Below are 25,951 nucleotides of genomic sequence, written 5' to 3'. Positions count from 1 at the left end.
GCTGAGGCCTGCTTGTGCCACCCTTCAAATCTTTAATTTTTACCAGAGGCCTGCTGACACAAGTCAGCTTTCATAATTTCACAAGTGTTGGCTTTCCATGAATTTGCACATGGAAGAACTATTTTCTTTGGTGTTCATTAAAAGTGATATTGGAGTGTCATGGTTTCTGTCTCCCATAGTTATTCAGGGAAAAACGAACACAAAATTATGAAGAGACTCTGAATTATTTAGATTTATTTATTTATTTATTTGAGTCTGTGTCTCACTCTGTTGCCCAGGTTGGAATGTAGTGGCATGCTCATGGCCACTGCAGCCTCAACCTGCTGGGCTCAGATGATTCTTCTGCCTCAGCCTTCCAAGTAGCTGGAATTATAGGCACATGCCACCAAGCCTGGCTAATGTTTTGATTTATTATAGAGATGAGGTCTTGCCAAGTTGCCCAGGCTGGTCTCGAACCCCTGGACTTAGGCAATCCTCTCTCTTCCACCTCCCAAAGTACTGGTATTATGGGCATTAGTCACCGCCTCTGGCCTAGAATTATTATTATTATTTTTTTGAGTTGGAGTCTCACATGGTCGCCTAGACTGGAGTGTAGTGGCCGCTCCCGGCCACCACAGCCTCAGCCTTCCAAGTAGCTGGAATTACAGGCGTGTGCTACCACGCCTGGCTGATTTTTTGATTTATTGTAGAGATGAGGTCTCACTGCCCAGGTGGGTCTCGAACCTGCGGGCTCAGGCAATCCACTCACCTCAGCCTCCCAAAGATGCGGGATTACAGGTTGAGCCACCGAGCCCGGCTGGCCCAGAATTATTTATTTTATCTCATCTTCTTTCACAAATAATGAAGCCAGGCTTCTACAACTTTCAAAGAATCTCTCAGAGTTCTAGTTTTCTGAGCCCGATTCATATATTTTGCAAATAAAGCTGAACTAAGTCTCTGCCATCTCTACGCAAGACCGACCCATGAAAAGCTGGCACTCGTGTGTGAATGGAGGGTGGATAGAGACAGCATTGCCCCAGGCCCTGGTGGCTTCATCAAGGAACCTTCCACTGCTGACTGCAGCCTGCCAAGAGACAGACCAGAAGGGCAGATGCCCCCCCCAGCTGATGGCCCTAGACACATAAAATGCCACATTTAAACTCAAGTAGGTGGGAGAGGGAAATAACATGTGACTGAGTCCTTGATACCCCCCTGAGAGACCCAAACAGATGACACCAGGCCTCCTGTGCCATGGGCCGGGGTGCTCAGTACATGCTTCACTATGTCCCAACGTGTGAGGCCACGGACGATGCAACCTGGACCACTTGGCACCTGCTGGAAGCTTCACCAACACCACACTTCTGTGCAGACAAATGTGTTGCTTCGGCTGCTTGGGGTGATCCTGAGAGCAGAAGCAACTGACAGTCTAACACTCAGGTGTGGCTTCATGACATGCAAACCTCAGAAACCATTTTCTGGCTCCACTGAGAGCAAGTCTTTTTTGGATTCTGGCTCCAGCCATAACTGAGTTAATTTTCACATGCTGTATCTGCAAGCTCATCCTTTTTTTTTTTTTTTTTTTAAGTCAGAGTCTCACTCTTTCTCCCAGGCTGTAGAGCAGTGGCAGGATCTTGGCTTACCACGGCCTCCAACTCTTGGGTTCAGGTGATCCTTCTGATTCAGCCTCCTGAATAGCTGGAACCACAGGTACACACCACCACACTCAGCTAATTTTTAAAAATTTATGTAGAGAAGAGGACTCACCAAGTTGCCCAGACTGGTCTCAAACCCCTGATCTCAGGCAATCCTCTCACCTCTGCCTCCTAAATGCTGAGATTACAGACGTCAGCCACTGTGCCTGGCTCCCCATTTTTGAATTATGTTATTTATTCATTTTTGTTTTGTTTTTTGAGTTGGAGTTTTACTCTGTTGCCCAGGTTGGAGTGTAGTGGCATGCTCATGGCAACTGCAGCCTTAACTTGCTGGGCTCAGGTGATCCTTCCACCTCAGCCTTCCAAGTAGTTGGAACTACAGGCATGTGCCACCACAGCCGGCTGATTTTTGATTTACTGTAGAGATAAGGTTTTGCCCTGTTGCCCAGGCTGGTATTGAACCCATGAGTTCAGGCAATTCTCTCATCTCGGCCTCCCAAAGTGCTGGGATTATAGGTGTGAGCCAATGCCTACATTATTTTGTTTTTAAACAAAAAAAAGCAAAACAAAATGGTGGGGAGAGTATTTAAAATGAACAGTACAAAAGTACTTCTCATTCAAGTGGTTTTCAACTTTCTGTTTACATATAAGAAGTGATACAAATCATTCCCACTTACTTAAAATCTGTCCCTTAAAGATTCTGTTAGCATTACAATTTACCAGAATAGTCCTAGTTATAGTGTATTTGAAACAAAATAATTTCATTCCTTTGAAAAACATTCTGTATTTCACACAAATACGAATTCAGTTTAGCTTTCTGCAACGTAATCAGTTAGGTTGGTGGGATTTTACTACTCTTTATTCTCACATGAACTAATATTTTAAAAATATCTTTGAATTAAAACCTCAGCAAAAAAGGAACAAAGAAGAAATTCAGGCCAATGGAACAGATGTTACATAACATGAATACGCTGGCAGCACGGGCAGACCACCGGAATGGCTGTTTTTAGAGCCAGCAGACGTGCTGATCTAAGAAAAGTGGAGCAGAAGCAGGGACCACTGTCTTCAGTCTCCTGTGTGGGTTTCACAGAGCGGGACCGGGAACTGAAGACTCTGAGTCATGTGACATGGAGACCCATCACACTCCGTGCTTAAGGAATCAGCAACAGCCCAGGACACAGATGGGAGATCTGCTTGCAGGTGTCACTGGCACTTTGTGTCACTGCCCAGACAGGGCAGGCAGAGTGAGGAAGCCTCGGGTAAGCCCTCTGGGGAATGGAGACAGATGATGCGTTTCAGACAGACAGAAAGCGAGCAGTGACGACTTCATGGGAAAGGCATGCAACACCGGGCTAAACCTGCCAGCTGTTCTGCTCTTGCTTGCCCAGGTCGCCAGGCCTCGGGGGCCTCGGGGGCCTCGGGAGACTTTTGGATGTGTAACTAAGTTTCTAATGCAATCTCAGGACATCAATGTGACTCAGTTCTACTCAAGGGGACAGAATTGACACTCATTCTTGACTTCACATATGGGGCTGTCCATAGGCAATGCTTATTTTAGTGATTTAGTATCCTCGCAACAAGTGAAAAGAGGGCACTGTTGTAAGTGAGGCCCAGGGCAAATACGGTTAGAGTCAGGGATCTTGAATCATGCTGCCTTCAACATCTATGTGACAGGCAGCTCTGGTACCTCAGTTTCTGCCCTACAAGGGATATGCTGCTTGTTGTTCCACCTCACTGGTGTGTGTAGAAGAGCAAATTAAGTAGGGGTGTGGGAGAGAGTCATGACGCTCAGCATCGAGCATCAAAGGACTCTCCTAACTTCACAAGGGGCAAGTGGTAGGGATGGGCACAGGCTGTGATGGAGTGAGGGGGCAGGGCTTGCTGGGTTATCATCACCTGGCATTCCAGGGGTTTCCTAAAATCTGGCCTGTTTGTTCCCTAATATAAAAACCTGCAACTTGACACGTTAAAAAAAAAAAAGCTAGGAAAGACTAATCTCTTTTCTAGATGATGACAAATTTTTTAAGAAGTGACTCATCTCTCTAGACATACAAAGCATCTGCATTTTTTGAACTGAAATCACCTTATCAGGATTGACTGCCACGTGCCCAAATGGATAGACAGGGCAAGGATGCAGGTCTGCATGGTGACACAGAGAGTTCTGAAGCAGCATGTTCAATGCTTGAGACAAGAGGCTCGGGGGCAGATGCTGTCTACATAGTCCCTATGAATACCTCCCCCTTTCACCCCGACACGCTTTGGTGTCAGCATGTACTGCTGAGTGAAAAGAGGAACCCCACTTACCTCTGGAATGCAAGCAGCGCCTTCCTCTGCAGGACCTCCTGCATTCCTCGCAGGGAAGCTGAGAAAAGGGTTCGATTAGTCGGTGGCATGAGGCTCCAGACAAACAAAGCCCAGCACAGAAACTGTCCTGCACCGTAGGGGACAGAAGCACAGCCTGGCCCTCCCGACACCTGCATCTGTCGGGCACAACTGCAGAACACCAAGAGGCAAGGGGAGTGAGGGTCACTCTTGTGCCCCCAGGCACACAGGGGCCATCTTCAAAGGCCATCTGGAAAGTCCAGGAGGAGCATGGCCACCCTCCCAACACAGCATGCAGCTCGTGGTTGAAGGCTAGCCTCACCAGGATGGAGCGGAAGGGACACAAGCAAGGGGGGGATGGGGAGAGGAGAACGGGAGGCCTTCCGGGTTCTTCTGGTGCTGAGGCCATCACCCAATGACTGGAAAGGCAGCTTAGCTCACATCAGGCAGTGGCCAGGCCCTGGTACCAGGATGTGAACACAGGATGGGGTGGGCAGGCCCCACATCCACACTCGGAACTCAGCTTGAGAGGGTGAGGCCACCTGGAGCCAAGACCTCCCTGTCAGAGCACGTGAAAAAGGACTCCCCCTTAACCCTGTCTAGCAACAAAAAGGGCTTTCTGCTGGGTTGAGAGAGAGCTCTGGAGGAACCTGTTTACAGCTGGGACCACGGGAGGCCCTGTCTTAATGGCGCCATCATGGCAGCTCCCAGCCGGAGGCCACCCCAGCCAACTTGGAACAACTGCAAAGGAGCACTGGGAGCCTCCAGGGGACTGGATCACAGAGGCAGGGGAGGCCCAGTAGGGCCATGTGACTCTCCTGAGGGTCCAGGGCTACCCAGGGTGGTACCTGGACTCAAGTTTACAAGTTTACTCAAGTGTGGCATTAAACCTGCACTTCACTGAAAGCCTATGGTATGACAGCCATTGCTTGGTATTGCCAATACGCCATATACACACGGAAAATCAGCAAAGAGTCCTCGCTGAAAAGCCATCAACCTTCCCTAGGGTCTTTGATACTTTAGGGCAGAGGAAAAAAGAATTCGGGGTAATTCGTAAAATATACTATAACAAAACTATAAAGAAAAAAAAGGGCAGTACTACAAAAGCCAGGATGGTATTTTCTCTTGGGAGGATGGCCTTGTGACTGGGCAGGTGAGGGCACCCCAAGGGCTGGTGAGGTTCTATCTCTTGGGCAAGGAGGTGGCATTTGTTATAAGGCATTATGCCTTACAATAATTCATCAAGTTATATATTTGTTTTTGAGGGTTTTTTTGATGTGTCCATGTTATACTTGGGATGCCAAAATAATGCATTCACATTTTAAGAGATGTTAAGAGATGTTCACAGTCATCAGAAGTGTCTGGTTGCTGATGGGAACCACTTTGAGTAACACTTGTAATGACATAGGTCAGACGTAACTTGTATTCCTCTTACTGAGTATTACAATTTAATATAGTTTTTTCCTTTTTAAAATGTATATACATCTTTTTTTGGCACCCTCTGTATTTAAAATAAAATGTTAAAAGAATAGCAAGGGTTCAGAAAAATGATTTACCAATGTAAACTTTCTACACATATCACTGAAAACCTCATTAAGTATACAAAACACAATCAAGATGTTTTTCAAGGCAGAAGCCCATCCACCAGAACTCTAGGCACATCCAGAACATATACATCTCCGGGCCTGGGAGCCTGGAAGTCTGCTGAGCCGCTGCACAGAGCACATGAGAATTACAGCGTGCAGAGGGACCGGCAGGGAAGCTTCCCGGGGTGTCCAGCCATGACTTGTGTGCGTTCCTGTGTCTAAGATTCAACATCTCTTCACATGGGGACAGCTCAAGCTGAGGTTGGGTTGCTGAATCATCTCTCAAGGCCCTGCCTCTCCTGCCAGCCAAATGCCTGGGACACCCCCACCCCATGTGCTGGGAATGGGGTCTAGAACCCATCGAGGGGCCTTCTCCCTGGCCTCCCATCCTCCTCCCAGTCCACGCAAAGAGGACAGCAGCATGGGACCCCAGAGGCTGGCACAACAGTGTGACCTAGTCCCACATCCCCTAGGGCAGAAGGGGACTGCAGGGTCCCCATGGGGTGTGCGTCTCTCACCGTCCGTGGCCTGCAGGCTGTACGTGAGCCCCAGGGCTAAGTAGCCTTTGGCCTTGAACTCTGATGTTTTCTCCCCCACATCAACGACAGTTTTGGCAAACCTTTCAGCTTCTTCCAACTGTAAAAGGAGACAAGTTAAAAACACAACAACCTGCAGAATTTTTAACATAAGTTCCCATAAGGATGTTACCAAATATGGGTTTTTGCTGAGTCACTTTGCAAACAACTCCTGGAACTCTCGTACCACCCTGGTGAGGTCGTTTTTTTTCACTGAGCTCCTTGGGGTTCCTGCCTTTCCCTCTCAGGTCTTCCTCAGTGCTCATCTGCCTTCTTTTCCAAGGTCATTTTCACACTTGGGTGGTTCTATCTTTTTCGTCTTTATGTTTTACTGATTGGTTCTGTAATGAGGCCATGCGAGGTGTTCAGAAAGTTGAAATAAAAGTATTGGTTAAGAGTAAGGTTCTCGGAATGTCCTATGTTTGGGCCTTTCCCTTCTCCAGGATGTAATGAATCACTGAGGCTGGATTAGGCTTGGGTTCTCTCTGCCCCAAGATGCTGAACATTTCAGAACTCCATCTATTTATCCAATAGTCCCTGACATGCAGTCTCCACCAGTGGACTCCACCGAGGTGTGCACCTGCACCGATGCCCACAACAAGCCCCTTGCACAATTCACCAGAGGTAAAAGTTAGACTTGTTCCTTTCAAGTCTGGCAAATGCCGATGCAGTTGAAGCAAGGGAGTTCACATGTCCTTACCTTTTGTGGTGTTTGGCAATGTTAATAAAAATGCAAGAAAAAAATACATAGAAAATATTTGCTACTCCCATCTTTAAGAGGCTTGTCTCAGGCATGCAGAGGTACACTGCTACAGATGAACAAGGCCACAGCTGAGAGGAGGGCGGTAGTCACTCTGAGAATGGGCACACCCCAGCACAGAGGCTGGGGCCGCCCCTCTGCCCGAAGCACACCCACATTTTCCTGGCAGCTCGCAGCCCGCGCCTGTCCAAACCCTATGGCTACACTGCACCTTCCTCGCCATGTCTCAGGTGAGAGCCTGCTTGTTCACAATGTCTTCGTTCTTCCACATTTTCCCAAGCAAAACTTGGGAAAATGTGGAAGAATTTTGAGGGGTCATGGTGAGAAACAGAGACACAAAAATGCCTGGGCTTTCCAGCAGAATATCCTACAGCTAATCTCAATGTAAAGTTTTTAAAAAAGAGAAACAAACACCCTGTTCTATGTGACAACGAACTATATATCTCGGCAATCAGTCTGAGTTTTCTCTTCTCTCAAATGATGTGTTTCTCGAGGTGCTAGAATTGTTACAAACTAGCCACCTGCAAATGTAAATCTGAATGAAAATATCTAAGAAGAAAGTACATGCGAAGGAAGAGCAGTAGAGACCAGGGTGTGCACGTGAGTGGATGCAGAGGGTGATTCTCGGCCCCAGGGAGATCCAGGCCCAGTCAGGGACAGACAGTCCTGAGACGTCTCTTCTCAGCCCCACTTTCCTGCACAGGCAAGACATTGAGGATGAATTCCAGGATTGTCTCATCACTGCAACCCTGGAGCATGCTCTGTGAGAAAGAAAGCATCGGGGACACACCAGGGTGGGTAGCCGAAGTTTGGGGTCTAGGCTAGGCAGCCTTTGCGATGCTCTGTGCCTGGACATGGAGCCAGCAACCTCATCCTGGGCAGGTGCCCACTCACCCAGTGCAGGGAGCCCATGCACAGCTTGGCGGCCAGCAGCGGGATGGCAGCATCATCAGGCTTCAGGCGGATGCATTCCTTCAGTACCTTCACGGCCCGGGCAGACTGGGAGGGGAAGGAGTTCTGTGAGACTCGAGCCAGGTACTGAGCCTGACACTGAGACGTGCAGTGAGCCAGATACTAAAGCCGGGGCTCTTGGTCAGGATGTCCCCTTTGCAGGGTGTCCAGATTTTAGGCCTAACCCAGCAGGGCCTGGCGCCAACCAGAGCCTGGGCTCCTGAGGAAGGGGGTGACTGGGATCTCCCCAGGCAGAATGTCCCCGGCACTACCCAAATCTTGTTCCCTACATGTGTAGCTACTGGGAAAATAAGGGAAAAATGAAGACAGTGGAAGTTTATGCTATTACAACAAATAAACACCCAATTTAAAGCACATCATACAAAACTTGTTTTACTTAGCTCAAATAACCTTACACCTCAGTCTTCATCTACTGACTTCACTCGGTGACCCCAATTAACATGAAAACAACAGCTACTGCCTTCATTGAGTCTGTACACAGTGCAGGTCCTGTTCCAGATACCTCTGGCATGGCATCACACCTGTCTGGAGATGGTTCTGTAAGGTGGGTACTGTCACCGCCCACTTCACCCAAGAGTTGACTGAGCTACCATGCGACTTGCCCGGGCTACTTGGGGAGGGCAGCGCCACACTACAGCCTGACACTGGACACCCCCGCTTGCACTTCCAACCAGTCACAGCCTGCCTCATGTCACACACTGAGGAAGAGAGCCCAGGGCTGCCCCTCCGGGAAGAAGTGACACTCGAGTGAGCAGAGGAGTCGATGGGAAACACCTGGCACGATGGAGTCAGAAATGCTCTTCTCAGTGGGGTCCATGTTGGCTCCAAATAGGCAAAGTTGACTGTTCATGAAGAAAGGACCATGGGACGCTTTTGAACGCTGGCCTGAAAGACTTCCACATGGCGCATATCACCCATGAGATTCAACAGCGGTGACCACCACCTAAAAGTTGCCCATCACAGAGGGCAACTCACCTTCCCGGCGGCCATCAGGGACAAGGCAAACTGGTACCACAAGTGGAACTCCTCAAAGGCAAACTTCATGGCCCTCTCCAAGCACTGTGGGGAAGAAAGACATGCAGATGTTGAGGATGGCAGGGCCACAGTGTGGTATGTGTCTGTGTCTGCACACACACACTGAGGCGAGTCCTGCGGGGTTTGCTTCCCTCCAAGGCCTAGAACAGAACCCCGACCACACGGCTCCCAGGTATCCCCATAGGGCTCGGAGCACCACGCTAGAGGCCAGGACAACCCAGGTGACTAAAACCCAACCCCAACCTCAGTGACTTTGTATCTGGTGCCGGGAAAGAGGCAAGTCCACAAGCAACACAAAGGCCAAGACCGACAAGCCTGCGAGGGTGGCAGACAAAGACCTGAGGGAGAGTGGCCAGGAGTCAGGAAGGGAACCCAGGGGGAACAAAAGTGAGTGGGGTCATCCCCAGCCTGGCCTGGCCCAGCCCCCCACAAGATGCCATCCAGGGCGGAGGTCATGACTTCCTCGTTTCCTCAGCACTGGTGCCATGCCTGCCCATGGTGAGGGATCTATAGGTGGACTTCCTTCTTGGTCAGGGAGCCCTCTGCTCCCTGCACAGAGCATGGCCTGATGCTGTCAGGAGATTGGGGGCCAGAGTGAGAGGTGAGTCAAGTGGGGGCAAGCCAGGCTCCTGGGGGACCGGCCTGGTTCAGAGCCGAGAAATGTGTCTGATCAGACACAGTAAGGACAGCCACAGGGAGGGGTAACGCTGCTGAGGCATCGGGACTGGGGTCCTAGAAGACTGTGGCCTGTGTCTCTTCGGCCAGACCCAGAGACCCCTTGTGTGCGCCTGTGTGTTCAGGAGGGGGAGGGCTTAGAATAAGGCAGGATGGGAGTAGGCGGCTATGAAGGCTTTGGTACGGAGACCATGAGTCTGAGGCATGTGGTGAGTCACTCAAGACAATATGGGGCCTCAAGAAAGAGACCCAGTTGAAGGCACATCTGGAAAGGGCTGAAACCCTCCTAAAGAGACCAGAGCAACCAGAAGGCAGTAGACCAAGCCCCAAGGAGCACCCTGCTAGAGAAAGGACCTGGAATGAATGTGGGAGGGGATGGGGGCAGAATGTTGCATGCAAAACAGCCTCTGGAAGGGGAACTGCAGGCCAGAGCACGGGAGGCTTAGAAGTCACAGGTTAGAGAGTGGCTGAGCTCTGTGGATGGTGTGGAGGAGGTCACAGGGAATGAGCCAGGGGAGAGGATGGGGTGCGAGGAAGGCTGTGTGGGTGAAGGAGGCTGCTCATCTCTGCGCTTATTTCTCAGGGAGGCACCTGGAGCCTCTCATACCGTGAAGGGAGTGAAGAAATCGAGGAGATAAACACAGTTCCAGAAGACCAGAAAGGGGGTGCCTGGAGCCAACGGGCCCTGGAAGGCCTCCAGGGGAAGAGGGAGATGTCAGCAGTCCTGTCCAGCCTCCACTCTTGGGCCTTCCTGCCTAGCTTCTGCTCCCAGGCTGTCCAGTCCAACCTCCGTTCTTGGGGCCTCCTACATAGCCTCACTCTCAGGCCATCCTGCCCAGCCTCCACTCTTGGGTGGTCCTGTCCAACCTCTGCTCTCAGGCCCTCCTGTCCAACTTCCATTCTCTGGCCATTCTGCCCAGTCTCTGCTCTCAGGTGGTCCAGCCCAGCCTCCGCTCTCTGATCCTCCCACCCAGCCTCCACTCTCGGGCTGTCCTGCCCAGCCTCCATTCTCAGGCCATCCTCCCTAGCCTCTACTCTTGGGCAGTCTTATCCAGCTTCTACTCTCGGGGTGTCCAGCCCAACCTCTGCTCTTGGGCAGTCCTGTTCAACCTCTACTCTTGGGCTGTCCAGCCCAGCCTCCATTCTCAGGTCATCCTGCCTAGCCTCCGCTCTTGGGCAGTCCTGTCCAGCTTCTACTCTTGGGCTGTCCAGCCCAGCCTCTGTTCTTGGGTAGTCCTGTCCAGTCTCTGCTCTCAGGCCCTTCGGCCCAGCCTCTGCTCTCTTTCAAGGTGGAATGAGGCAGTTCCTGGGAAGAAAGAACAGTACTGGGTGTTTAAAAACGAACTGACAGCATTACACAGTACAAGCCTCACCCTGTGGGAACAGGGGCTACATTGAGGTATCCTTGAGAACTGTGGCCCCAAACTGCCATTTTTCTCATAAGGTTGTGAGGCCAGCCTAGGAGCAGGGGAAATTAATGGCCAATTGAGGAGAGTGGGCCGGAAGCCAGGGCTGAGCAGCTGGGAGTCACAGAGGGGTGACAAGCTGGAGGTGATAACCCAGGTAAATTGAGGGGACAGGAGAGGATGGGAAAGGCTTCCCGAGTTTTGAATGGCCTTCGCAGAGAAGGTCCCGGTGAATCTCATGTTGGCTGCTTTGTAGTGAAGAGCTGTCCTGCAAAGAGGCATCGTGTTAACAGGCAACAGCAGGGAACAGTACCTGCCCCTGCTGTGACAGCCCAGGATGCCCGAAGACCCCCTCAAGGGGGCCTGGCTATGTGCTTGGTGGGTGGCCGCGGACACATAGGCAATGAGGTGTCGGGTGGTGAGGCCTCCAGGAGAGGCACTGCAGGGGCGCAGCCACAGGCATACCCTGAGCCCTTGGCTGGCCCCTCCAAGGCTGGAGTGATGAGTATGAGGACAAAAGGCAGCCACTGTAGTGACTGAGCAGAAGGCCTGCCCCAACGCTGAGAAGCTACAGCTGCCTCTCCCCAGACCTGTGATGAAGACAAAACCAGCTCCACTTTGGGGAGGCTACTGTCTATTGACCCGTTCACGCAGCTGGGTACAGCCTCACTAGTGCAGACGCCGGTGGCAGAGCTGGGGTCTGAGCTGACCCACAGCCCACATGGCCACACTGCTGTGCCTTTAAGGAGCACAGGGTTTTGGGGTGGTGGCCAGTGGCAGCACTCTGAGAACCAGTGGGCAGGGTGGGGTGGGAGAGATTTGAACCAGGTGTAGGGCCTGGGGGGAGCAGACTGTGGCCTCCCAAATGGGCAGGGCCAGCCTCCCTGGGCCCCTCGGCCTCCACAGACCCTGTGAGGCCAAGCAGGCAGACAGGTACAGGTACAGGTATTCCTTTTCTGTTGGAGTTAACACGTTGGGTCTGTCACCCTCAGCAGGCCCTGAAGGCACACCCAGCTGAGCACTGCAGGCTCTTCCTACGACAACCCCTGCTTTCAGCCTGAGAACCCCCAAAACAGGGACTCCTGAGCAGGACAGCAGTTCGAGCCTAGATGCCACCACACACAGGCACATGAACTTGGGCTGGTGGGTTAACTGTTCCATCCCAAGATTCCTCATGGGAATGGGGGGCAGGCCAGCAAGTCTCACGGAGAGCAACTGAGGATTCAATAGTTAACTCATGAAAGCTACAGGAAATGGCTCCTCAGACCCAGGCTAGGAGGTGATGAATCAAGGTTAACTATTCTCCCTTATAAGCCATCCTGACTTTCTGAGGAAAGAAAATCCAACACGTTGTATGATACCATTACTTTACCCACAGTCCACATGGGAACAGCCAAATCCACAATGCGCAATGTCAGAAATGAACACCCACTCTACAAATGCTTTCTCTTTTTAGGGAAGGCTTCAGCCTGAGGCCTGTGAGAGGGGGTGCAGCTTTCCAGAATGAACCAGAATGCAGGTCCGCAGTTCACTTACCTAACATGTGCCTTGGTTCACTCCTGTGTAGCCAGGTACTACTCTGACAGCTATAACGCACAACTTCACCTGGTCATCCTAATGGCTCCATTGGGCACAAGGCAGGTGCCACCACCCTATCTACCTGCAGGCTGGAAGCCAGCCAATGAGTTGAGTGACTGAGGGGTCCCAATGAGCACAGGGTCCCACGTGTCAAGGGACTGAGGCGCCCCAGTGAGCATGGGGTCCCAAGGTGTACAGTGATTGCAGGGGTCCTGACGAGCATGGAGTTCCAGGTGTCGAGAGACTGAGGGGTCCCGGTGAGCATGGGGTCCCAAGGGATCGACAGAGGGGTCCCAGCAAGCACAGAGTCCCAGGTGCTGAGTGACTGAGGGTCCTGGTGAGCACGGGATCCAGAGGTGTCGAGTGACTGAGGGGTCTCAACGAGCATGGGGTCCCAGGTGTCAAGTGACTGAGGGGTCCTGGTGAGCATGGGGTTCCAGGTGTCGAGTGACCACATGGGTCCTGGAGAGCATGAGGTCTCAGGTGTCGAGTGACTGAGGGGTCCCGGTGAGCATGGGGTCCCAGGTGTTGAGTGACCACAGAGGTTCTCATGAGCACAGGGTCCCAGGCTTTCAGGGACCGTAGGGGTCGTGGCGAGCATGGGGTCCCAGGTGTTGAGTGACTGAGGGGTCCTGGTGACCATGGGGTCCTGAGGTGCCGAGTGACTGAGTCCTGGCGAGCACAGAGCTCCGAGGCGCTGAGTGACTGCAAGGGTTCCAGCAAGCAGGGGTCCCAAGTCAGAGTGCTTACCCATGGCCCTAACTACAGTGTTTCTCTCGGCCTGGCCGTGTAGGCTACTCATGCTGCACAAAGCAAGAGAGAGCTCGTAAAAGGTCCCTGAAGGCCATGTTCCCATGCTGCTTCTGACACAGCAACGCCTTTACTGCTGGCAGGGCTTCTTTGGGCTCCCTGAGGACTGAGACCTCTTTGGCCTGCAGAGCCATCAAGTGTCCCTCCTGATGACATTGTGTCTCCCAGCAGCACCACAGCTGGTGACACAGCTGGTGGCCCTCACCTGTCTCAAAGGTCTCAGTGCGACAAGGCTCAGATGTCCTGTGCCTCTTGATCCCTCCTGGGTAGACCTCTTTCTCATCACGGCACCAGCCATGTCCCATAGTGAGTCCTGAGGATGTCATCAAGAGAGACAGGAGGTCCACGTCAACAATGACAAACCAGCATGTAAGCACTGGTGTCAAGGCATGGCCCTGTCTTTCTGTGGCTCCTGGTATCTGACATCACAACGTCGGCTCGCTGACTCTGAAGCAGTGCCCAGACAGCTCACAGCATTCTAGGACCCTGATGCTCTGTGTGCCGTCTGAGTACATACTACATCTTCCCTGCACTGCAAATATGAGGATCAAACAAACCCCAAGCAGCTCAGGCCAGTCATGCTTTGGTCATAAAGGAGATGCCCTCCCCAAATGATCTGTGATAACAAGGAATGTGGTTGTCCCTGGGGCCCTGGCTAGCCACAAGCCTTGCCCTTAGATGCTGTATGCTCACCTCAATTCTGTTTGCTTCTCCTTTTAAAGAACTGCCAACCAAATATGTGACAGAGCAAAAAATCCTGTTTTAATGCTGTATGCTCATAAAGTGAGAGCACTTGCATTTTAGCACTGGTTTGGGTGAAAAGAAGCACTGACTAGTGAACTCTTCAAGAGATGGAGTGTTTCTACATGGGGATACACAGTGCCTGCCTTGGTCACCAGGCCTAGCCCAGCAGCCCAAACGCACACGGACAGCAGCCATGTGGCAAAGGCACTAGCGCTGGGGTCACCCAGACTCAGTCCAAGCTCTGAGTCATGGGCCCTGATGGTGAGATGGAGGAACATGGCAGAAGGCTCCTGAGTGCTGCCGTGCGGATGCCGTGGATGTGCCAGCTGTGGGCACTGCTCTACTAAAACAAAGGACCAGCTGATCTCGCTAGGTCCTGCAGGGGGAATGAGGGGAGGGTGAGGCCTGGAATGGGATGGAGATGAGGGGAAGGTGAATCCTGGGATGGGGTGGGGATGAGGGGAAGGTGAGGCCTGGGATGGGATGGAGATGAGGGAGGTTGAGGCCTAGGACAGGGTGGGCATCCTAGCACGGGAGGGCGGGCAGGAGCCCTCAAGGGGGGTGGAATTGAGGCCGGGCCCTTCCCACTGCTGGTGTGGGGGAGAGAGAGCAGTGTGGGCGTGGGGGACAGGCCGAGCCAGGGCTTAGATCCCGAGTCATCCACACGAAGCAGGTGACATCTCACATCACCTCCCTCACTAGCAGAGAACACACACTCAGCAGCAGTGCTATTTCCAACAGGAAAGAAGGGTTCGTAAGCTGTAACTGCTTGATTGCACCTCTCCAAATCTCAGACCATGTACAGTTAACACTGAATATTTGGTAGAATGGCAATGAGACTCTAAATGGCATCATGATCACTTGAACAGTAGTCAAAACGTTGCTTTCAAGAGTGTTTCCTTTTGGCAGTGAGAGCTTGTGCCTTCCAGTCTCTTACTCCGGCCTTTCATCCACCAGCCATCTTTGAAGGGCTCCAGGAACGAGAAGCTCTCCTGGCATGAGCAAGGGATTTAGCAACAACCTTCCTGGGACGCACAGTCTAATTACACAGACAGGTGTGTGGCAGTGACAGCTGTACAATACCACAGTGCAGAGAAGCCAGGGCTATCTTTGGAACTCAAGAGAGCGAGTCAGCATCCAAAACCCAAAGGAAGGGGCAGAGATGAGACAGACACCCCTCACTCACATTCAGCCTGAAGCCCACCTCTGAAATCCATCACTTTTATTTTTTATTTTCCTATTTTTACTTTTTGAGTCAAGGTCTCACTGTCACCCAGGCTAGAGTACAGTGGCATATTCAAGGCTCACCTCAGCCTTGACCTCCTGGGCTCAGGCGATCCTTCCTCCTCAGTCTTCTGAGTAGCTAGGACTATAGGCACACACCACCATGCCCAGCTAAATTTTTTATTTTTTGTAGAGATGAGGTCTTGCTGTGTTGCCCAGGATGGTCTTGAACTCCTGGGCTCAAATGATCCTCTCGCCTTGGCCTTCCAAAGTGCTGAGATTAGAGGTGTGAGCCACCATGCTAGGGCTGAAATCCATCACTTTTTTAATAGAGCAAATAATATAGGCATTGTTTTCACCGTTCACCCTTGTGGACAGACTGGTCACACCCTAAAGGGTCTTCCAATCTTGAGAAGATTGTCTTCGTCACATCATACATACTTCATGAATCAGTTAATAAATGTAATTTCTTGCAGTTGTGTAACTGTTTTTTGACATGGTACATGAATAATACTTCATTTCCTTGACTTTTAGCAATGAAAGACTCTCTGAGCTATTCCAACACTTTGGGCTGTTACTTAGACCCACACAGCATGGTGTAATCTCAGGGCAAGTTGAAGCTTTCGGGATTACCTGGTTCCTTTTTACTTCAAGAAGTGGAAACCACTACCTGCAAGGAGAAGGCTACCCCAGGGTCACACACAGCAGCCAGCTAGAATTCAAACCCAGCTCAGAGCTCTTATTCCTAAAGTAACTAAAAATGAAAGACCAGATTAAAATGGAGTTGCAAGGTCTGCTCTATGGGAATCTGGATCCAGGAAAAGCTTGGAAGGGCATACTTAGGGGACTCTGAGCTGCAAATGAAAGTACCTTCTCCCATGTTACAAAAACAGATGCCAAAGCTGCCAAGTTTTCTCCCCTTACGGTGGGCATAAAACAGAGCAAAGGCGTCCATACCTGCCCTGCCCATTTCTCGTCTGTTTTAAAACAGCAATACTACTCTGAGCAGAGGAGCCGCAACCTTTTATTGCCTTGGCAAACACTTAAACTACAGGATGACATTGAATTTCATCAACAAAAACTCTGTGGAAATTTGCTTTCTCTCTTGTGATGCCTACACGATACCCTTGGTTTTGCCTCTTGCCTTCCAAGCCTGAAACATTTAGTATCTGGCCTTTCATCAAGAAGTCTGCTGACCCCTGGACTAAAAGAATTGGGCACTTGAAGCTGGGGAAAGGAAGACAACACACTATACTCATAAACATCATAGCTGTCCCAGCGGTGGGACAGGACTTACCCTCCTGCTTCATGAGACAGAGGTTGGACGTGACCAGGAGACACATTTAGAGGGACTCTTCCTGAGAATCATGAGGAGTGCAGTACACACTCCACAGTAGAGCTATACTGGCCACTGCACACCTAGTGTCTGCTTAGCTCCAAGTCAATCTCTAGCTGGGAGCTCAGAGCGGCTGGGAATTGCTCCCCAAAGCTCGCTGCTATGAAAGAGCAGAGCCAGGAATTGAATCTAGACCTGCCTGACTTACCTCCCTATAAGGATCAAGGACCATCTGCCAGGGTTATTACAAAGGGGACTTTTATATAGAAAGCAAATTCTTGCCGGGCTCACTGTAATCCCTCACTTTGGGAGGCTGAGGTGAGTGGATTGCCTGAGCCCGCGGGTTCAAGACCCACCTGGGCAACTTGGCGAGATGTCCTCTCTACAATAAATCAAAAAATTAGCCAGGTGTGGTGGCACGCGCCTGTAGTTCTAGCTACTTGGAAGGCTGAGGCGGAAGGATCGCCAGAGCCCCGCAGGTCGAGGCTGCAGTAGCTGGGAGCGTGCCACTGTACTCCAGTCTGGGCGACAGAGTGACTCCAACTCAAAAAAAAAAAAAAAGGAAGCAAATTCTTAACACCACCAGTAATAATAATAATAAACATGAACATTGCATCTCTCTCTCCTTTGCACTATCTATAGGAGATTGAGATCTTGCTATATTGCCCAGGCTGGTCTCAAACTCCTGGGCTCAAGCAGTCCTCCTGCCTCAGCCTCCCGAGTAGCTGGGATTACAGTGACACACCACAGCGCCCAGCTACACTATCTCTTTAATCCTCACGATAACCTTCAGGAGGTAGGCCCTATTGTTACCTGTGTTTTCCACCTAAGGGGCAGGTTTGGAGAGGTGAAGGAATCTGCTTAAGTTCATACTCAGTTTGTGACACAGCGAGCTGAGATTCAAGCTCAGATCTGATGTTAAAGCATGAGCACTGCTCAGGGGGCAAGGTCATCCAGGGAGACCTACCAACTCAACTCAACCCCTGTCAACAGCCTAGTGATCTTTTTAAAATTTTTATTTTTTGCAGAAACGGAAAAGTCAATCCTCAAATTCACAGGGAATTGCAAGGGACACTGAACAGCCAAAACAATCCTGAAAAAGGACAAAGTTGGAAGACTCAAATTTCCTGATTTCAAGCTGACTAAGCTCCAGAAATCAAAATAAGGTGGTGCATAAGGATAGGTATTAATATATAGACTAATGAAATAGAATTAAGATTCCGAGAAAAAAACTCCACACTTCTATGGATACATATCAAGAAAGTAAATAGACAACCTACACAATGAGAGAAAATATTTGCAAATTATATGTCTAGCCAGACTTTAGTATCTTCAACAAATGAAGAACAATTGTAACTAAGCGACGAAAAGACAAAAACCCAATTTAAAAATGGGTGGGGGATTTGAATAGTCACTTCACCCAAGAAGATACACAAACGGCTAATAAACACATGAAAAGACGTTCAACATCCTTAGTCATTAGGGAGAAAAAAAGTAATTCCACGAGGAGATGCCATTTCACCCTGCCAGGATGGCTCTAATTTAAAAACAACAAGTATTGGTGAGGAATTGGAGAAACTGGAATCCTCGGCTCCTGCTGGTGGGAATGGAAAATGACACTGCCACCAGGAAAAACAGTCCGTAAGTTCCGCAAAAGGTTAAACACAGGATGCTATATGACCTAGCAATTCCACTGAGGCATATGCCCCAAGAACTGAAAACAGGGACTCAGACATGCGCATGCCAGCGTTCACTGCAGCATTATTCACAACCACCAAGAGGCAGAAATGACCCAGGTGGCCATTACAGCACGTGGCAAATTCACACAATGGAATATTACTAAGCCAGGACAAGGCATGGAATTCTGATCCACGCCATCAGGTGTGCTATTACAACACGGCAGAGCCTCACACACGTCAGGTTAAGTGGAGTAAGCCAGACATAAGAGGGCCAGTATTGCACGATTCCACTTTTACAAGGGACCTGGAACAAGCGAACTCATGGAGACAGGAATTAGGTGAGAGGTTACCAGGGTATTGCGGGAAGAGCAGATGGCAAGCTATTGCTTCATGGGAATTCCTGTTGAGGATGATGAAAAAGCATGGAAATAGTGACAGCAGTTGCACAACATCGTTCATGTTATTAAATGCCCCTGCACTTTGTATAATTTACAAAGGTTAAAATGGCATTTCTTTAAAAAGCAAAAATCAAAGCCTGAGGTACATACCCAGATATCTTGCTTCTCTGAAGCATACAACACCAAGGTTTGGGACCACTCCCAGGCATTGGGGTGTTTTCTGTGAGGGCCACAAGAACGCAAGCCTTGATTCAATAGAGCGCCACCACACTTGTGAGAATGGAGATCCCAGGCCCCAACAGAGGCTGGGATGCTTCCCCTTGGACCAAGCCATGGAGTGGGGCCAGAGCAGGCAGCTGTTCTACACTCTGCCCTAAACTGGGCCCATCCCTTCCCTGTACCCTTTCCCATGAAATGATGTTCGCTTTGGTCACCGAGCCAAAGACTAAAAAGAGGCCCAGGCCGTGTGGGCTCAGAGGTTCCCGGCTCCTGCTGCCCGGGGTTGTACTGGCAGCTCTGGGCTGGCTGGGCCCCGGTCTGACTTCAGTCTATCTGTCACTGCGTCTCACTCCCATCCCCCTGCCAGAGGCTGTAGCAATGGATGTAAATTTAGAAAGAGAAACAAATAACAGGGAAAAGCTCCTTTTGACATAACAGCTTCTTCTCCCTCTCTCCCCGTCATGTGATTTTGCTGCCGGGTGACATACTCGTTGCTCGTCTAGGGACCTGTGAAACAAGGAAAGCAGGCAGGATGGCTTGCATGCTGCTAGAGGCATGGTGGACTCCATGAGACTGTACTGAGTACCCAGTGGGTCAGCACTCTGCCCAGATTTCCCTGAAGTCCGTGGCTCCAGCTGTGTCCCGCCCACTGATGCCTTCTGGGCCTCCGCACCCAGCTCCAGGCCGGGCTTCCCCAGCACACAGGGGGCTGCACGAGTGCCCGACTCTGAATGAAGCTGACGTCCATGGGTCGTTCGGCTGACTTGGCTGGATGCACCACGGGCATTTACATTAGGCAGGTGTGGGTGTCCCTCTGGTGCCGTTGTGAGTCACACAGCAGCACCCTCAGAACCACAGTGCTGTTGAGAGTTAGCCTAAGTGAATAAGAGCTCATCAGGAAAGATGGAGACACCATCTTGTCCTTAAACCTGCCTTGCTTTTGGGGGGAACCCACACAACTTTCAAAGAGGACTCTGTAATATTCTGTCAAAGTGGAGCCATTTGCAGACAAGCACAAGAAACAGCCCCCTTGGCAGCTTGGGTTCTTTCTGAAAGCACAGGGAGGGGCCTGTTGCTTTACTTTTAATAGTACGGTTGTCATGCCAACGGGGCCACTGTTGAAATGAAAGGGAAAGCAGCGCTCCTTCCCACACAGCTTTCAGGGCCCACAATGAGCCTCTGAAAACCATGGTGACGTGCAGCACTGGAGACACGTGTGAAATGAGCGCGTGACGGGCCTAGGGCTGACACTTCCTGAGCCCGCGCTCCTTGCCACTCCCAGTGTCTGTGAGGGGTTGCTCTTCCTGAGGGTCGAGCTACCACTGTGCTGTAGAGTCACCGAGCCAAAGACTAAAAAGAAGCCCAGGCCGCGTGGGCTCAGGGTTCCCGGCTCCTGCTGCCCGGGGTTGTACTGGCAGCTCTGGGCTGGCTGGGCCCCGGTCTGACTTCAGCCAATCTGTCACTGCGTCTCACTCCCATCCCCCTGCCAGAGGCTGTAGCAATGGATGTAAATTTAGAAAGAGAAACAAGTAACAGGGAAAAGCTCCTTTTGACATAACAGCTTCTTCTCCCTTTCTCCCCGTCATGTGATTTTGCTGAAGAAATGATCAGGCAATCTGGTTACTGACTGGGTCCTGCCTGATGGCACTGGGGCTCTGGGCCACACCCTAATCACACAGCCACAGTCAGGACGAATGGTCGCTTCCTGGAGGCCTGAGGCAGTTGTGTCCCATCTGAGCATTGCTTAGAAGCCGAGTTGGAGAGACAGCAGCACCGAGGATGGGATCTGGACCCACCAGGGCCTTTCTAACAAGCATACCCTCTAGACAAAAGTTGATACCAGCTGACCTGATGACATGTTGCCTGAACCCGCCCCTTCCCTAGGAGTCATGCACAGGTACATTAAGCAAAATCTGATTCCTAAGGAAATTAAGTCACGGTGGGGGCTTTCGGTAACAGAAGAGAAACCGCTTGAAAAACACCTGCTGCCCTCACCCTCAGTTCCCAGCCTGGAGGGCCACAAGCCACTGGTGGCAAGAGATTGTACCTCAGCCCCACGCCTGGTCACTTAGTGCGTGTCCACTCTACAGGGAGGAAACTAGAGTTAAATGGCCAGCCTGAGGTCACGCGGTTGCCAGCGACTGGGTCTCAAAGCCCTTCCCCAGGCCACCCCATGCCCACAGCCACCACTGGGTAGGCCACCAGGCCTGTACCTCTGACAGCATCTCGTACTGGCCTCTTCTACCAAGAGCGATGGTCAGCAGGTCGTAGACCACAGATGCACTCTGCAGACTGATGAGGCGGTCGCTCCTGTGCTCAGGGATCCGGCTCAGCACAGCATCCCGGTTGGCCTGGGGACAGCATGGAAGAGAAGCAGATGTGAGCCACCCCGTGTACAGAGAAGCCACCAGGGCCTCCTCCCTGCCTCCTCCCCCACCAGTCTCCAAGGGCTGGAGACAGGGCCGGGGTGAGCAAGGGCTTGGCACCCAGCACCACTGATTCAAAACCATGATGGGATGGGGTCTCTGACCTCAGCTCTGGAGCCTGGAGTGTGGACACAGAGGGCACTGCCTGTGTTGACCAGTGTCTGGGGGCTGATGCTGAGGGATCATTTCCTGGGCTGAGGCCGATCTCACTGCAGATGCAGCCGTGCCCTGGGGGGCAGAGCCCGCCACCACTCCAGGGCCTGCCGTGCCTGCGGACAGACCCCATGCCTACTCCACGTTACGGACCAGGAACTCGCAGTTCCGCGTCCTGGCACCATGTGGCGCCATCAATTTTATGGTCCCACAGAGATACATCATACTTCTCCTGTACCACCAAGAGACACTCAGCCCTGCAGGATGTCCTCACTGGAACAGACCATGGAGACCTCAGCCTTGTGAAGAGCATACAGGAGAGCATACAGGAGAAAACAGGAAGCAGGTTTCACTTTAAAAGATATTACCAGCTAGTGCAGTGGCTCACACCTGTAATCCCAGCACACTGGGAGGATTACCTGAGTCCAGGAGTTCGAGACCAGCCTGGGCAACATAGTGAGACATCATCTCTATCAAAAAGAAAAAAAAAAAAAAAAGCCAGGCGTGGTGGTGTGTGCCTGTAGTCCCAGTTACTTGGGAGGTTGAGGTGAGAAGATAGCCTGAGCTCAGGAGGTCAGGCTGCAGTGAGCTGTGATAGTGCCACTGCACTCTAGCCTGGGTGTCAGAGTGAGACCCCGACACACACACAAAAATAGATAAACATATGTTCTCACAGAGGACTCAAGAGAACACTGCACCAATTTCACATCCCCACTGCTTGGCAGAGAGATGCACCAGGCACACGGGAACTTAACCGTCTCATCCGTCTGGAAGTCCCACGCTCCACAGCAACGGTTTCCAAGACTCTGAGCCTTCATTCCCCACAGCCCCCAGGTGCATCCCGTGGACCAAGACTCACAGCTTGCCCCTACAGGGAGCCCAGGACCAATGGGTTCTGCCAGCCCTTCCCTCTGCTGGTGAGTAGGTATCTCCAGTCTGTCTGTCCCCAGGAGCAGGGAAGGGCTTCTTGGACTCTCCTGTGGCTCCAGATCACCTTTTTGGCAGGCCCACTTGACCTTCTGAAAGGCCCCTCACACCTTCCTGCTCGCTAATGACACAAAACGCTTTCTTCTTGAGGTGAGTCCCAGGTGTTTACTTCTAGTTGTCCATTAGGACTTACTTTAAAGTTCCTAACTCCTAAATGTCAAAGACAATGAGACAATGTGAGATAGGCCACTCCCTACCCAGTGCCTCCCTGTGGAAACAGCTGCTTTTGAGACTCCATCCTAAGCTTCTCTTGCTGGGGGGACATCTGAGCCCGATGGGGCTTGGGAAGAAAGGCCTGCTCCCTGGTCTCGTTCTATTTATCTGCTATAAATGCTCCAGGCTAAGACCAGAGCCTGGAAGAGAACAAAACCAAACAAAATGCCATTTACAAGAGACTTTCAGGTTAGACCAAATACATAAATTTTCATTTGCAGAGAAAGTACCAGTATCCTTTGATTAAAAAGATACAATACACTCAAACAGATCCACAAATAATAAATATCTCAGAATATTGTCTTAGTGATAATTGTGCAAATCAAGCTCTGATACCCCTTTCTCTGAGGAAAAACACCATTTGGATGGGAAAGCAGTGTGGGTTCATGATCCCTTGCAGGTAGAGAGACAAGGTCACATCTATGCTTCTACGCTAAAGTCAGAACCCTCAGGGAACACAATGTTCTCAGACATCCAGAAAACAGCAATTTTCATTTTGGTTCTAAAATTGAGCACATTCATTTTCTCTCTAAAAACTGAAAAAAATCAAGGAGTCAAAAGACATGAAAAAAGGCTTCCAAAGGCAACTTAGATCTCTCCCTTACATTGTACGAATGATTTACAGGGAATGTAATCATTTGGGTAGAAGCTTAGCCGTTCACACTCACTGATGACCTCACTGGATTTCAACGTCCCCTGATGGGATTTTTCTGGAAATTGAGAGCCAAATCTTAAGGGGATCTCAACTTCTGAGAATTATCCATTTCTATCACTTCAGCTAAGCAGCAGAAGAGTCGGAGACACCTAGTAATTCACACAGTTGAAGCCCAACATGCTGCGAAGGAGGCCATTTTAAACCTAAATTCCATGTCACAGTCAAACACTGAGAAAAAGCTTCAAAGGAATCAGATGGTCTGGTAAATCCCACCTCCCCCAGCAGGGCTGAGCGGCAGGATGGTTGGCTCCATCGTGGTCACCAGAGCCCATGTGACCTATCCTACTTCCCCATCCTCCAAGCAGGGCCGGATGGCAGGATAGAGTGGCCCCCTGGGCTCCTTCATAGATGCCAGAGCTCACGTGATCTGCCCTACACCACCACTTTCCAGCAGGGCGAGCTGAGCATTCCACGAAGGCCACCCTCTGGGGCTTCTCCCCTCTCCAGATTCCCTCGTAGTCATCGTGGCTGTGTCCTGCCAGTGCTGTATTCAACCCACACAAGGTGAACGAATGCACCAGGACCTAGAGGAGACACGCCAAGCTCCAGGTGTCCTGAGACACCGCCAGCCCGTCCAAGAGTCAAAATATGTCTTCTCGTTCAACCTGTGCTGCTTTCCCCTAGGCCTCCCTCCAGAAAGCCTTGTCTCTCGAGAAAGAGTCTGAGGAACAGCCTTGTCCCCAGAAGGCCTACAGGGCCAGAAGAAGCAGGGAGGAGCGCCCTCACTCACCATGGACTCGCTGATCAGCAGCAGCAGCAGGGCCTCCTCGGTGTTTTCCTGAGGACAGAAGATGCTGTGGAAAGAAAACTGACTTGGATGATGGCAGCTCCAGAGGAACGAGAAACACACAGGTACAAGCAGAGCCGGATGCTGAGGGCTTCGGGATGTTGCACAGAATGTGGAAAGTACTACAGAATTTGGATACTTGAATGAGTTTGCCTATTTCCACCATCATCTATGGAATTAATATATTCTAGCCACGCATTTCAGCTACAGTAAAGTGTAAAAACCAAGTTAAAACCCCGGCTCACATACGTACCCACTGCTGAGGCACAAACTTAGATTCCAGTCAACTGAGTGTTCTCCAAACCCAGAGGGAGTCATAAGCTGCAGATGGCTCACTACACAGTGCTCTTCTTACCTCTTGCCTGCCGACTGGCATATGCTATCTTGCCAGTTAGATGAAATAAGAGACCGGAAGCAAGTTTAGAGTTTGAAAAGTTCTCCGATACTAGAAGAATCTAGCGAGCTCTCTAACTTAAATGCACATGTTTTACTATGAGGTAGTATGTACAAACTGCCTTATTCATCTGTTTTGTGGAATTTGGCTAACTCTAGAATCTTGGATTAAAAGAAAAAGCTTTTGGGTTCAGTGATGCCCAGGACTGGAGAACAATAGAAACCCAAACATAGCCTGGATTGCATGCTCTGCACCCTACTTTTTGTGCTGTGAGCACTTTTAAAGACTTGCAGCATTTTCCCTGCTCTTCTAAAGCTCTGGAATCCTTTCAGTAGAACTGTGAGTGTTGTCACCAACTGGGCCAAACTCTATTTTTTTTTTCATGGAACAGAAGAGTTTGCAATATATAAAAATGAACTTGGTAGAAAAGAACTCCTGGATGGTCTGAAGATGACTAAATAATGATAAAATGCACATCTTCCTGTGGTAACTATACAATCTCTTAATTGAAGAGACGTCCCCCTAAAAAACAGCAAACCATGTTTTCCAAATTATCATAAACACTTGTTCTTGCTGATGTGCTGGCGATGCTCGTGTGGTATTACAGGGCTGCGAAGAGCAGGAGAGACAGAGTGCAGGGCCTAGGCTGCTCCCCACAGCTCCACCGTCACTGGGTAAGAAAGCCCTGGAATGCTCTGCTGCTCTGCCAGGGATGCGGCTCTAGGAAAAGGCTACCCTGAGAGTGAGGAGCAAGGCTTGGATCTGCGGTGACTTCCTGAAGAAGGCAGGTGAGGCAATGGGGGACTAGCTCAGAAGATGGAGTGCTCCTTGTCGCTAACTCAGAATTGTTGAAAGGTTCTGAATTGAGCATTCCCTGCAAATACCCCATGTGTGAATGCACATGTGTGTGGATGCATGTGTATGTGTGTGTATGCCCAGCAATCATGTCCTGAAGTCCTGGCTTGTGCGGACACGCAACTGGAACCCTGAAAATACAGCAATGGTGTCCCCATCTGCCATGGTTAGCCAGTTCTGCAAGGTCCAGTCTACTTAGGAGAGGACACCATGCTCACATGACTTGATACCAGCCAGTTCAGCCAACAGCCTGCTGAAATGCTGGGCTGTGGGATTTTGCCAGAGCTGTTCACAAGCCACACATGAAGTGATTCTAACTCCACTTCCTGACCCTCCCTATATGACAGGCATGGCAGGACCCCAAGAGCACCGTGACCTCCCTGGGGTGCCAGGAAGATGCAGGAACAAAGGGGAGTTTAAGAGATGCATCCAAGGATCTCTGACTGGGCATGTCCCCTCTCAGTAATGACA

The 25,951-nt window shown here is 50.7% G+C and overlaps 1 protein-coding gene across 1 annotated transcript in view; it reads right to left on the bottom strand.

Moving 5' to 3' along the window:
- Positions 1-25,951, bottom strand: part of TTC7B (tetratricopeptide repeat domain 7B) — a 165,483-nt gene that overhangs the window by 81,759 nt on the left and 57,773 nt on the right. The window contains exons 7-12 of the mRNA XM_008051404.1: positions 24,175-24,238; positions 21,164-21,301; positions 8,822-8,905; positions 7,769-7,873; positions 6,058-6,175; positions 3,936-3,993 (exon numbers count right to left, since the gene is read on the bottom strand). Of these exons, the coding sequence (XP_008049595.1) occupies positions 3,936-3,993; positions 6,058-6,175; positions 7,769-7,873; positions 8,822-8,905; positions 21,164-21,301; positions 24,175-24,238 (567 nt within the window). The remainder of the gene's footprint in view (positions 1-3,935; positions 3,994-6,057; positions 6,176-7,768; positions 7,874-8,821; positions 8,906-21,163; positions 21,302-24,174; positions 24,239-25,951) is intronic.

This window comes from Carlito syrichta, unplaced genomic scaffold (assembly GCF_000164805.1).
Source record: "Carlito syrichta isolate Samal-C Ts95f unplaced genomic scaffold, Tarsius_syrichta-2.0.1 Scaffold171376, whole genome shotgun sequence".
Classification (NCBI taxonomy): domain Eukaryota; kingdom Metazoa; phylum Chordata; class Mammalia; order Primates; family Tarsiidae; genus Carlito; species Carlito syrichta.
The sequence above is the reverse complement of the archived record's forward strand: the minus strand, read 5'-3'. Positions and strand labels throughout refer to the sequence as shown.